This window comes from Nesoenas mayeri (genome assembly GCF_963082525.1).
Source record: "Nesoenas mayeri genome assembly, chromosome: 11".
In the NCBI taxonomy this organism is placed as follows: domain Eukaryota; kingdom Metazoa; phylum Chordata; class Aves; order Columbiformes; family Columbidae; genus Nesoenas; species Nesoenas mayeri.
In genome coordinates this window covers 17002562-17017218 of record NC_137563.1, presented here as the reverse complement: position 1 = coordinate 17017218, position 14657 = coordinate 17002562, and the positions used below count along the sequence as shown (strand labels likewise).

The 14657-nt window shown below is 36.3% G+C and overlaps 1 protein-coding gene across 1 annotated transcript in view; it reads left to right on the top strand.

The window, feature by feature from the left end:
- Nucleotides 1–13418, top strand: part of VPS13C (vacuolar protein sorting 13 homolog C) — a gene marked incomplete at its 5' end in the record, with an annotated part of 87701 nt that extends 74283 nt beyond the window's left edge. The window contains 7 exons of the mRNA XM_080350943.1: nucleotides 604–727; nucleotides 1439–1553; nucleotides 6402–6493; nucleotides 7727–7850; nucleotides 8111–8194; nucleotides 9940–10072; nucleotides 12030–13418. Of these exons, the coding sequence (XP_080207069.1) occupies nucleotides 604–727; nucleotides 1439–1553; nucleotides 6402–6493; nucleotides 7727–7850; nucleotides 8111–8194; nucleotides 9940–10041 (641 nt within the window). The 3' untranslated portion in view covers nucleotides 10042–10072; nucleotides 12030–13418. The remainder of the gene's footprint in view (nucleotides 1–603; nucleotides 728–1438; nucleotides 1554–6401; nucleotides 6494–7726; nucleotides 7851–8110; nucleotides 8195–9939; nucleotides 10073–12029) is intronic.
- Between the last annotated feature and the right edge of the window lie 1239 nt (nucleotides 13419–14657).

The window sequence follows — 14657 nt, the reverse complement described above, 5'->3', positions numbered from 1 at the left end:
CGTGTCACTTCATCAGTGTGATAGAGGATGGAAAAATACAAGATAAAATGCTTTTTATTAAAATACATGTAAGAGTGATTTAAATGTTGGAGGTTGTGTTTTATAGGTTATTGACAGATACTTTGAGCTGCAGTCCTTATCTCATTAGCAGATGAACACACATGCTTTCTAAACGCTTTCTTGACTCTTCCATGGTTATGTATCACCAGAAATATGACATCTAGAGATACAAATAGTTAACTTTCATTATACTTGTGGTCTTAGTCTTCAGATTATTTTATTATTACTATTAACCCGTAAAAACTCAGATTTTGGCCTTCAGTCCAGAGTGAAAGTGTGAGAAGGAGAATCTAGTTAACATCTGTTATTCTGGCTTTGGAGGCTGGTAAGGTGCCAAGTGAACAGCAACACGTCTGACCAGACAAGGAACCCAGGTGTGACTTTTCACAGAATTTTTTTCTAAGTTGTCATCAGTTGCTGTGGGCTGTTTCCGATACAAAGCAGTTCTAGTGCAGCCTGGAGCAGTAATGGTTTCATTCTTTGGTTAATGGCTTCAAGGTGGTCATTAAAAGTGTTTCTTTTTCTGTTCACTTTCTTTTAAAGGGGCTAAAAAAGAAGGTGCAGCTGGATTCTTTAAAGGAGTTGGAAAGGGACTCGTAGGAGTGGTAGCCCGCCCAACAAGTGGCATCATAGACATGGCAAGCAGCACCTTCCAGGGAATTCAAAGGTAAAGTGTCAAGAGGATGTTTTGAAGTACTGTCCAGATGTTGGATATCAGGTGGTAAAGTGGTCCAGTAGTGCCACAATTATTTGTGTTAAATATAATATGCAGTAGGATATATGGGGCTTAGAGATGTCCAGTAGCCTGTGATGAATGTGTTTTCTGATGATCTTTGGAAATCGCTTCTTCAGAATTCATCTTCCAGTGTTGGAGTTCAGGTAGATGATAACTTGTCTGTTTTCTCCTTTTACTCCCTCCCTGATAAGAAAACAGTTAAAAGATTTTATTTTTACTTCCGAGGTAGGTTTGTGTACTGCTGAAAGCAAATATCTAAATATAATTTAAACTGAATATAAAAAATAGACTGTTGAAATTTTCTGAGAAACACTTTTCAGTTTGGAATGTGGTTAGCGGTGCACATCAGGGACTTCTTTCATTTTAAAAGTGACCTTTGGAAAGTGTGTTAGTGAGTAGGAGAACCCTTAGTAAATTATCCATGGTAGGGAGTAAACTCCTCCAAGTTATTCTATAGCTGTCTGTTTGGCTAATGCTACTTTGAATTTATTACCAGCAGTATATCTTTACTCTTTGCTTCTGTAGGGTGCCCAGGAAGTATAACTGGGATGTGGCAAATGAAGGGTGACTTCTTAAAGATAAATTGGTGGAACTCAGAACAGTAGTAAACTTACCAGAATACTGTTCCACTGTCTCTGGCAGGGTGGCAGAATCAACAGAAGAGGTATCTAATCTCCGTCCTCCACGTTTCATTCATGAAGATGGCATCATCCGGCCATACAATAGGGTGGAAGCTGAGGGTTATGATTTATTTGAGGTATGACTTGCTTTTTGAATACAGTTAAAATTCTCTTATCTACAGGGTTCCATAAAGAATTATGTTACAAAAAACCTGATGGGGATCTGTGGCAGTTGTGATCTGTAGTAAAAACTTGCCCAGCCTATTTCATAATGCAAACCTGTGTGGCAGAGAAGACCCAGTGCTTGCAGTAAACTGAATGCAATAAGACAGCTGCAGTATTGCTGTTAAATGTATCTTCTGCACATTATGTTCTGTAACGGCTAATCTCAAGCTCTGGAAGGAGGTAGTAGGATTAAGATTTGAATATGTGGAAACAAGAAAAACATTTTGATCCTCAGTTCTAATATTTTGCTTAATAACAAAGCTGAGGCTGGTTTACAAACTAAGCAACTTTAAAATAGAATAAATAGAGCTTGAATTGTTTGGCATATAATATAACTACTGAAACTCTTTATGTGGTATCAGCAGTTAAAGAAACCTGCGTGAATTCTCAAAATAGCGCCTTTTGATATTTCTTTTAATAGCACTATGTCACAGCTACAGGCATTTGTAGACATTTAGCCTGTTTCTGCATCTGGATGTGCCCTATGGAAGATTAATAACAGTGGTTGCCTAGTCCTAGATAATCAGAATCCAGTTAATTTGTATTTCAGTCTTCACATTCCTAAAACTTACCTTAAGATTCTTATTTTGTTGCAAAAGAAGTTTGAGTAAAATAACTGTCTACATTAACATTTGAAGACCAAAACTTTGATATTTGCTACTTCCTTCATGTTGTTCTTTTAATATTTATTTCCTATTCTATTTCTAATGTTTCTCTTATTTCTCTTTCTTTCCTGGCATACGCAGCAAGAACTGGAATAACGGAGTAAACATTTTCCATATTTCTTTTCTGTTTATGTTACGGTCTTTTATCTGCCTTAAGCATTTAGATTAAGGACATGATCACATTTAACGTGTCCTCTCCCCTTCATTCATGTCTCTTCTGTGTAGCAATTGAATAAAACACTGTTTCATGAAAAGAAACAAACAAACTTAAATAACCATCTTCAGTAAGATTAGGTGTGTTAGTAAGGTGAGAGAGCCAGGGAAGGTTTGTTTCCTGTATGTTGTTGTTTTTGAAGGATGCTTAGCTCCCTATGAATGGCAACAACAGAAGGCACTGGGGAAAAAAGATGCTGAGTTCATTCTTTTATAAACATTCTCTTAGAACTGGGGCTGCAGAAGAAAGAAGAGAGCAACGTTTTGATACTTGTGCAAAATTTAAATAGTGATACTGAATGGAATTTTCTTCGGTGAAAATGCTTATAGTTTCATAATATAGAAATATTTTTCCATATAAATACTCAGAAATCTTGTATTTTTGGTTGCTGTAATATGCCATAGGCCTGTCATTTGTACATCTGATGAACCACTACCCCTTCAAATTACTGCTACTACTTCTTCATGAAACTTTCTCAATTAAGAGTTGTAGCCAGCTCAGTTGACTCTGGTTTCATTCACAGAATCTTTTAGGGTTTTACTGTTCAGCATACTTAAATGTGAAGTTTCAGCTGTTAACATGGATTTACATATATGTAAAAAATCAATTAAAAATACATTTATAAATTAAGTGGTGCCACAAATTTAGTTTCTAATACAAAATCTCATAAATTAAGAAGCTGTCCTCAGAGCTAATTACCTACTGTATATGAAAAAAATCATTGAGCAGTGACATCTGTCTGCTGCTAATGCCTTTGCAGAATTTAGTGGTCAATAGTCAGCTTTTTATATTTAAAATTATTTTTAAAATAAAACTTTTAGTGAATTTTTATTTTATGAATAACTAATTAAGTGAAATTAAGTTGTCATGATATGCTAAGAGAACTACATTTCTTCATGTAGTGAGATTTTTTTTTTTGCACTTTATTTTTTCCATGTATCAAAAAGGAAAAGGTAGTACAATTAACAAGGAAAACTGGATATTATGCAGTTCCTGCACATCTGATATTTGTATTTTTCTTGGATCTAAATGGTGTAGATTGGAATTGTATACCAACCAAGAATGAATCTTCTGTATAGTTCGCTAAAGACAGTTTCTTCTTTTCAGAAGTCAGTTGAATTCAGGTGTGGTTTCTTGTTTTTTTTTGGTGTTGTGGGGTTTGTTTTGTTTGTTTGTTTTTTCCTAACTGATTTGGATTATTATGCTAGAGGTTAGTGTTGGGAAGGTTTTGTTTCCTAGTGTAAATTACAAGGAAGAGGGGGACGATGTATTTGCAGGAAATAGGACATTTAACAAGCAAGATGAGTCAAAGTCAGCTTTATATGTGTTTACAAATTTAATCTCAAATAACTCAATTTATAGGTATTAGTGCTGGCTTTTTTTTTAATGCAGTTTTGACCTAATATTACAAGTAGTTTAATCAGAATCCTTACCCTATTTTAGCTAATTATAGTGTGTGTGTCCCTTTAAAATAAATATGTGCTTATGAGGTTGAAGCCTTGTAAGGTTACCTTAAGGAATGGATGCCTCAATACTATCCAGTGGTTGGAAAAAGTTGTTTCACTTAAATACTTCTATGTGAAATCTAGGCATTGACAGGCATTAGAGCTCAGCTTTGGAGGAACATTGTGCACGTTTTAAAAGACAAAGTAGTCTTTTCTGTGTAGAATGGGGACAGTAGCCAGACAGAGTAGATCAGGTCACGTGTGTGAACTTGTTCATGCAGTGCGTTTTCCTACAAGCAGTGGTTCTAATGTATATGGGCCATGTCGGAATCTGCTCAGTCAGTTCAAAACCTCAAAAGTCAGATTTAACATCTTGCAGGCCATGTCTTTACTCATGCAGTGAGGCTTAATAGCACAGAATGCATTTCGTGAAACATAAATACATAGTGTGTATAGCTGGAGAAATCGAAGAACAAATAGGGCAACTTTAGGAGAACCGTTTTCCAAGGAAAATTCTCGTGAGTTTTAACCTTTGTATGAGGAGCATTTGTAGTTGATGAGATTTGCTAGAACAGGTAATGAGCCTTCGGCTTTGTTAGTCTTTGTCTTTTAATATGCAGGTACTGCTGCTTGCTCTGCTGAGGACTCTCCTCACCCCAGCACTTACGGTTTGACATGATGCAGTTCGTACATTATTCAGTGTCTTGTGGTGCTACTTTGTTTCATTTCCCAGTTAAAGTGTGGAGCTTTATAAAGAATGCAGAATACTTCTTGAATAATTGAGACATGGTGGTGAGACAGTGTTGCGTGGCAGAGGGAATACTACCCTCGGTTCTGAGAATCTGCAGATTCTATTTCTGGTTAAGTCGCTGTGCTGCTGCGTAAATTTGCATTGGTTCTTTAATTTCCATGCAAAGCAAGAATGAGTGGAACTTCTTCAAAGTGCTCTGATGTTCTCATAAAAATACAAGCTTTTGATAAAGATGCCTGAATTTTAAGAGTGTGCAGATCATGGAGTAATTTGCATCAAGTGCAGCTCCCTCTTTACATAAAGCCACCACCATTGTGCTGACGTCTATCAGGTATATTGAGAACAGCTCTGAGAAATACTGCATGTCATAGGCACAAAGCTCAGTGGGAGCTCTTACTTTAGTAACATACTGCATGTAAGGTCTAAAAATACTATTGGGATTGTTTCTGAAGTTACAAGAAAAAGGCTTCCTCTCTAAAGCTTTGAGTTTTTAATAGAGGAGAATGCTTATGAATAAATCTGTTTAAAAACGTGGCAAGTGTCATTACTGCATATCAAGCAAATGGATTCAGAATATGGATAGCAGCCTTAGAGTTGCAGTCTTACATGGTGGTAGGTTTTGTATGTCTTTAATTTTTACTTGCTGCTATAGTAGCTGTGGTTCAGGTATAAAATGTGAGTTCATATTTTCATTTTAGTCATATGCTGCCGTCTTTCTTCTGATGTTTTGAAGAGACTTTGAGATAAGCCGTCTTTTGTGGCATTTTTTTTTTCCTATCACATCTGTTTTACAGTTCTCAGAAATTTTTAAGATGGTCAGAAAGTGATATTTTTTTATAGAAGATGTGGACCCTATATTTTTGGTTGCTGGAAAATGCTGAATTAAAATGTTTTCCAAAACATCACATCACTTGGGAATCTTAATCTGCTTTTGAGCTTAAAGGGTTTTTTGGGTTGATTTCAATGTATGATGCTGATTTAAGACATTTGTTGAACTTTTAAATATATGAAAATAAAATGCAAACGTAAATAAATGTTGAAGCCTCTTTTAATTGATTCTGATGAAAGTTGTGTTGATGAATGATCTTTCCGCTTTTGTTACTTAAACAATATGGAGTTCTTTGCCTGAGTGGTCAACCATAGACAGATAAGTTTAGCTTCTGCTGTCATGTTACCAGGCTTATAGATCCAGCTATGGAAATATAGAAGGAAATGTATCTTTACAAGGATACATTATTTTTTTGCATGTTGAATAGGTATGCCCATTCATCACTTCAGAAGCCCAACCTTGAGGTGCATTGACTGTTTGTAACTTGGTAGTTTATTTTTAGGGGTCTGGCTCATGTGCTGCTGCCTTTAGAGGTAATGTTGCTGGATTTTCACTCTTGAATCAAGTCTGCAGTGTGGGGTGTTACAGAGTGAACATTACTAAAGAATTGTTAGCACAGAAAGGAAATGAAATCTGAGGAAACAGTCTGATACTGCAGTGTCAATGTTCCACCTTTTGAATAAAACAGATCAGACCTTTCAGTGACTCAACTTCAGGAGTGAGAGCACTGTAAGAGCCTGCCCTTAAAGAACCTGTTCAATGAGGTAACTTCTTAAAAGGCTTTTTTTTTTAATTGAAAACACCACTATAAGTTCACTTTTTATAGCCCCCAAATTATGTTCTATTTCCGTTTCAGAAATTACACATCAGAAAACTGGAAAAAGAGAGCTATCGATACCACTGTGCACTTCCAAGAGGCAGAAGAGCAAACCTTATTGTCACCAATAGGTATTAAGTTTTGAAGGCTTCCTAAGGGCTTGTCTTGGTTTCAACTTGGGGATTAGACATCTAACCTGGTGGCTCTTCTCAACTACTACAACTACTTTCCTTATCCATTTTCTTCTTGATTGTTGTCATAACTTCTTTTGTTTCCCTTATGGAAAATGTAATGTGGTGATGCTGTCAATACTAGATACTAATTTTAGAAAGGCAGTCTACTCTGAGGTCAGCGAGCCTTTCATCATACTGGAGGGAAAGAATATATTTTTCTCTTTGTTTCTTTTTTCCAAATTAGCTTGTGATAAGTGTTTGTAGTCAAACCAATGTTTTGATAATGCATGTGTTTATAATCTTGTTAATTAACAGATACTCTGAATGGAGTCTAAAATTTTTGTAAGAGTATGAAAATTAATCTTAAACTCATCAGACAATTTTTAGAATGCAAAATGTTACTAGTATTGAATATGCAGTTTGAGGACTCAAAACCTGCTAAATACATGCAGGTAATGAAGAGGAACACGTGGATTATCATCTCCGTGTCCTAAATGTTGCTGATTTCCACCTTGCCTGCATGTATGAGAAAGACTCATCCATCATGAGACTCCGGGAGGCATCCCACCATGTTTGTTTTATAATGTCTAGCACATACCAAAATTCATGCTGCAGCTGAACAAGCTTTTTCAAGATACTGAATAAGTGCTTTAATGATAGGTGATTTAGTTGTTTGCAGGTTGAGATGAATGTGCACTTCTGTATCAATTCTTCTGCACATGCTTAAAAGTTCTAGTTTAACTCCGTTCAAAACTGCCACCAGTTTTTGTGTTAGTGCGCTGACCCTGGAGCTCGCTGGCAGCCGCAGCGCCTGCCCACCTGTCAGTCCAGTAGTGCTGGTGGCACTGTGCAGCTCATTTGTCGCTGTTTGAGTAGCCTTATCTGGCTCTGAGGACCTCTGTTGAATTAACTGAAGCCCCTCTAGTATCCAGTTCTAGAACAATGTTTGGATTTGGAGTGCTGGGTGGCCTGTATATACTGTGTCATAACATAGATCATCTCTCTGTCTTCAGGACAAAGGTATTATCTTGGAATATATATTAGGAAGACCTGGTTCCATCATGACTGAACGGATAGTTCTAATCCACATAGAAAAGACCTTCTTGAACAAATTTATTTTCTTCATTTTGTTTTCCTGGCAAGGTTCTAGTCCCCAGGAGAAAATTAGTATTACCTTTTTCTTCTCAACAGGAGACTGATATGTGTAAAAGAAGTGGAAATCTTAGGCCATTTAACAGTGGAGTGGGATTACTTATTTGAAGATTTTACATCCTGTCCTTCCTATGAAGCAAATGTTTTAAAAATAAATGTTTTGGTAAGAAAAGCATGTCAACTTTTTTTATTTAACACTATTTAGAGGTCCAAACATACTCTTTAACTTATTTATGGTTCTAACTGCTAACTATGGGACTAAGAACAGGATTTACATGACATTTCTTAAAAGTAGGGGTTGGGTTGGACAGAGGCCACAGTGAAATCTAACCTGAAGTTGACATTCAAGCCATTTAAGTAGCAGAATCAGCGTTCTTGTTTTGTGAGTCACCTGAAGTACTTTTTTGTTCCCCTCTACAACAGGATCAAAAGATGTTCCAAAGGAGGGACAGTACAGGTCATGCAAGTGTCAAGACAGTTCAGCTTCAGGATAAAACTGCAGCAATGGTATATTCTTTTTTTTTTTCTTTCATCTTCTTTCCTTCTGATATTGTGAACAGTTGTTGAAACTAAGTATGTAAAAACAGTGGTAATGTTCAGAGAGCCATTATAGAATAGGCTGCTGTGCCTGAGGAGCGTGTGCCGTACTTGCATGTTGAAAAATGAGTTTGACCAGGAGAACAATTTGACAAGATAGTCTGAAATATTCAAGAGACTATATGCAACAGTAATTTAAGGTTGAAGTTGCATAGTCTTATGTTTTGTATATAGAACTCATTAAAGAAAAATAATTCAGATACCTAAATTACAAGGTTAAGTTTCATTATAGTCTCCAGGGTTCAACATACCTCTTCATTCTGCTGCCTCCTCATTATTTCAAGACCACTGGACTAACCCAATAAGTCTACTTTGTGTGAAAAGGTTTGCTTAGATTCCTCCTCCCTCCCTCCTGCCCCCCACCTTGCCTCCACCTGGATTTTCTACCATCTATCTCTAAATGTTTGTTTGTATTGATGCTGGAGAGGCTGATTTATTTTGGAAGCTTTTGTTCTGTGGATGGTTGGGTGTCAGAGCTAACCCAAATAAGCTGAACTTAGAGCTTTGTATAAATTCCAGAGTACTTCAACGGTAGAAAAGTTTACCTAGGAAACAATGCATCTTATTGTACTTTTGTATCAGATGGTGAGAGAGGAGGAGTTGTCCCCAATACCGGAAGTGAAATCAGTTAGATCCTCAGCATCTTGGAAGCACACTTGTAATTGTAGCCTTATAAAAGAATGGGTTAGACTGGGAAAACTGGTGCTATCCTTTTGAGGCACTTGTTTTAGCTACTGGAAGACTATATTTCCTTACTATCTCTTGCATAAAGAAAAAAATTCCTTCAGCTTTTTCATACAGCATGTCTTCCGAATCACACTTTTTGTTAAATAATTTAAATCCTCTTAGTTTGTATGTATCTTAGTGTCATGTCCAAATCTAGGACATTGGACAAAACATGCAGGCCATACTAGAAGGGTACTTGTATAATTCTCTTTTTCATTAAAGTTTATGCTGATATGCATACATTGAAAATAATTTTTTCTGTTCTGAATTGCAACCCATTTATCTTCCATGGATTTGTTTGTTTGATTTTGTCAGTATTACTCTTCATTTTGCCTCTCCTTTCTTTGCGTAGATCCCACTTGTAAAACTATACCAGTTTGATAGGAAGACACAAACGAAGTACACTTCACAAGTAATTGTTACTTGTGTGAAGACTTCTGTGGTGCCCTTTCTATGTGCATGAAATGTCTTTAAGATCAGATTAAGGAAACTACAGACAATCTTATTCTTTCTGTCTCCCCTAAAAAACAAACCAAGGAGTTTAGGTTTGTCCTTCTTCAGTCCTCTGAATCTTTCCCCAGCCTCCATGAGTTATCAGAAATCCATAAGTGTACACTTGATGCATATTAGGTACACCTGATGCATATTATTTGTCCATCCAGCTTAACTTATTCTTTATTTTAGTATTCATTGTTGTATAAATGAGTTTTATTTTTATTGAAGTCATGGATAAAAAGCCTTCACAAGCATTTCAAACACTTTGGCTTTCGCTAAATGCTGCAATTACTCAGGTAAAGTCAGAATAACCATCCAAGCTACCCCAGTAGGTTTTAATGTTTGTTGCATTAGCTGTCTTTAGTAGCATTGTATGGAAGGAGACTGCAGATTGCATGCTTAAATGTTCTTTCTTTAAATATGTTGATTTACAGAGGATTTGTTACGCTATTCAGGAAGCCCAGGCGACAAGAAAACAACAGAAGCTGGTGAAGCAAGCGTCTTTGCAGTTGAAGAAACCACTAACACTATCTTGATAATGACAGGATTTGTCGTGTTTGACCTTTGGTATGCAATTTTATCTCTAAAATAGTTTAGAAGCAACATAGAAGCACTGTGCAGGAAGTAAAGATACCTGAGAACCTCACTTCCTTCAAAGTTAACAGCCATAAACACTTTATTTTAAGAACCTATGTCTCCTTCAAAAACTATCAAGTTCATTTTTCTGAAATACACATTTAAGGTTAAAAATTGCAACTTTTGCTAAAATGTTTACCTGTCTGAAATTTTCTTTTCTGCCCTTTTTCATATCAGGAGTTCTTTTAAATGTATTCTAAAATAAAGTGGTTGTCTGATTTGCACTTCAAGTTTACAGTTTATGGACAGGTGGTAGTAATTGTTGTTCTAGTGTTAGGCATTAGAAAATACTGTACTAGAGCAACATAAGAATGAATATGTGTGAAAGAAATAGGCTGTTGTTTACTGGAAATGTTTACTTTGGAATGTTGTCAATTATATGTTAATGAAAATTTGCACTTTAAAAATGGAAAATATTATTCACCTGTCAAGTGTATATATATGGTTTTGGTTGTGTTGTAGCTTAAAGACTTCTCTAAGAGGGGACACCACAGTGGTTTTAAACAGCATTGTATGGCAAAAGCTTAAATCAAAGTAATTAGCATGCCATATTTCAGTGTATAGTTACTCCACTGGAAGAGTGCCATCTCATTAAGCTAAAAGTAATTTCTGATACAACATTTTTTTTGCACTATCTCTTCCTGAAGACTGTTATTAGCCTTCAGTTTAGCAAGGTATTTAAGTACATTTAGAGTAAATGCCTAGCTCTTAATGGTATGAATAATCCCATGAACTTCACTGAGACAGGTTGAATTCTTTACACTGGGCACATCAATTAGTATCTGTCTGGGTCAAGGACTAGATGACCAAACAGTTCAGTGATCAGTAAAGTGAGGGCTCTTGCTGTCAGTCTTAGGCTCTCAAATAAGATATAAAGTGCAAATACTTATGAAAATTCACTCTTTGCAACTCACTTCCCTTGGAAAGACTGATTTCTGGGATTTATAATTTTTTACTAGATAATAGCTATAGATATGACCTTAATGAGTAAAAACGGCAATATTCTTGCACTGATCTATTCAATAAGTAATGCAATTGTGAGAACTATACCTGGGTTTTTAAACTCTCTTTATACTTGAAGGCTGGTGGATTCTATACATGTACTCTTAATCTGTACCTATAATCACAACAAAATTTGAAAGCTTAAGATATTTGAAAGTAAGATGCCAAACACAGAACTTCTATGGAGCATCTGCAGACACGATTTTATTGCCATTGTGTGCATATGGCTGGCTTGCTACAATAGAAAAATGTGGTACAACCTTTCATTCTGTGGTATCACCTATTTTCTAGAAAGCTCTGCTCAAACATTAAATTAGCTGTCTAGGTTATATGTATTTCAAGCCCTTGATTAAAAAAAACAGTCAATAAATTTTTATATGCAATTATATTTCCACTATGGTTTTAAGTGTCGTTGCTTCCACAATACCTAATATGCTGTTGATTTGCCACATCACTGGCACTATATGGACAAAATTATTGGAGTGCTAGCATACTGCAGACGAACTTTCTGCAGCCCAGTGTTTCCTCCAGCCTGGCATCTGTCATGTAAGGGATAGTTGTATATGTGCTGCCTCTTTAGTCATAGCTGGAAATAGATTTCACTTCAGTACACTCTATGTGTATGTTTGGACAGTACCATGTGCCTTTTCTGAGGTGGAGAATTGGAGCTTAAACCAGTTCTGATGCCACATTCTTGACTCCAGTCTCCTGCTTGATTCACTTCTGTACTTCCTCATTCTTATTTGTAAACTTTCTGGCTTGAATTGTAAACAGTAGATTCTCTGTTTTCTCGCTCTATATGTGATTAGGTACAATTTAAAATAGTCTGAAGAAGCAGTAGGTTTCTTTAGAACAATTTTTTATTTTGAAATGCATGTCTTTGCAGTTTGAGTTGCTAACTGAATTTGAACTGGCGCTGAAGAAGTAATGAACAACCTTCTTTACCACTTGGATCGAGCACTCAAGAGGACATGAAAGATCATTTGCTAAGAAAGGCCTTTTTTACTTAAGTGAAGACAGAAGTTTGAGACCAATAGGTTTCCAGTGCTTGTCCTGTGCTTTCCATAGGTGTTCCATTCCATTTTACTAAGAGTTCTTCCATCTTTGCTCTCGTTTTTTATCCAGCCTTTTGCATTGCTGCATTCTCTCTGACTGTACCTCAGCTTTGGCCTCTGATTTTGGCAACTGTTTTCCCCTGTTCCCTTTCTGCCCATCTCCTTAAGCTGGTGCATCCTCGAAGTGCTGGCTGAAGGAGTTACGGCACAGGCAGAGTCACTTGTCTAGGCCCTAGTCATCCACCCAGCATAAAAAGCATTGCAGAATGAAATGGTGTTTATCTGTTGGAATGAGGCATTGTTGGGGTTTTCAGACAGTCTTCAGTGATTAATTCCAACCAGATACCACAATGCAAAGTGAAAGAGCTTTTTCAAAGTAGTTGTTCGTGGTTTTGGTGGTGGGTTTTTGTTTTGTTTTTTGTTTGTTTGTTTGTTTGTCATTTAACCAAGAGATTTCCCATACCTGTAAGATTTTATGTTTCCATGAAGCTCTAGAGTTTCATTATTACTGAGCAAACAAGTTGGCCAGTCTGCTGAGATCTTACTAGACCTTTCCTTACAATGAATTTCCAGAATTTTTTACTTTTTCACTTGTTAATTACAACTCGAAGCATTTAGGTCGGGCCTGGGTCCTTGCTTTGCATCAGTTACTCCATTGAGTTCTGGCTTGTCATAGGTTTCTCTGGCCCTTTTTTTTTAATAAGGCCTGAGGGGTGTTTAGTCCTTGTGACTGTTTTCTGTCTCTTGCTTGAGCTGTAGGCTTCTTTCTGAAACTTTCTCAGTCCCTTTCCGTCATGCCCTCCTTCCCCATCTCTCAGCATGCTCAGTTGCTTCCTAGGCAGAGAGCAGTGTGTCCTTAATGTAGGTCTGTCTCAACCTAGTAACCATTTTAAAGGACAGTAGCAGAACATTATAATAAAATAAAACTGTTTCATGTAAAAAAAAAAAAGTGCTTTTGCTTATGATTTTAGAACCATCTAATGTTAAAAAAAAAAAAAAAAAAGAGGAAGACATGAGAACTTTTGGAATAGATGATGGATATATGTGGTTTTTCATAGGCAGGTGCTATCAATTCCACTTAACTGTGGGCCTTTTGGGAGAGGTTTTTTTACTTCAATTTTTATTGAATTTATGTCTGATCTGGAGACTAGTAAGTTTTCACACTCAGAAATGTTGTATTTTGAAAACACAATCAGCTTCTTTCCTAACTTAATACATGAGCTTGGTCCATTTTGCTGTTAACTCTTCAGAGGCAATTTTACCATCTCTTTCAATGGGAATTTTAACTGGATTTTATTCAGGTTAAATTGATGAATTTATCTTAGAAGGACCCTTTATGCATTAAGTTTAGTACTACCAGTCATTCTCTACAGAATTACAATAAACAACTTAAAACTACTTCAATGACCTTTTAAAAGAAGCAAATACCACCCAACCACTCCTAACACTCCTAAAAACACTCAGATTGTGGCATCTCCATCATTGTAGATATGAACAACCTGAGTCAATGTGGTCCTGGACAACCCACTGTGCCTAGTTCAGCCACAGTCAGCTAATCTCAAGAGATTATATCTTCCAACCCTGGCTGTTCTGTGATTCCTTCACCATAAATCTAAAATGCCTCCCTCTCCCCGCACAAAAGAGAGGTTTTTTGTTTCCTGGGTTAATTTAAATTATACCTGTCAAACTTCACATGTTTCACCATCATATTTAACCATTTTCTCAATAATTGCAGAGCCTGGAAGAATTTTTGGTTTATTATGGACACTGAACAGGGAGTGTTTTAGTAGTAAGAGATCAAATAGTTTTAGAGGGGGTTAATTGTGAAGTCAAATGAGAGGAAAAATTAAGTAATTCAGCTTAACAGTCAAGGTACCAGTATTTCTATTTCCTGGCTGCCAATAAGTATGCTTTTGTTTTACTAGAGTAACATAGTGATTACACTATATATATCCTAATCTCAGTCTTTGGTTGACAACAAGGGTTATTTATATAAGGGGATCTTGGGTCACTCAGAGTATTTAAAAATAAAATCTAAAGGATTTCATTTTACAAGTGAAAACTGACTTGTGAGGCCTTTTGCAACTACCTAATATCTGTTTGACAAAATAATTCTTTCAACAGCTTATAAAGTCGCACTTATTCAAACCTGAGTGTGAAGACTTGATTTGGTATAGATGCCACTGGACTGACCACTTCAAGAGAAATCTTAATAGAAACAAGTGGAGGGATTTGAGAATCAACGTATCCAACTTCAAGTTCCATCAGAAAAATCAAAACTTTAGTTTCTTTATTAAAATTTCCCGGACAAAGGTATGCTTTTGAGGGAGAGGGCAGTTATCAGTTAAACATATATTGCCACACAGCACATGAAAGGCAGATTGAAGAAATAAAGATAATTAGATATCTAGATGTAAAATAAAATTTGTTCCAATATGTGACTATTGTTCAGTTTACTA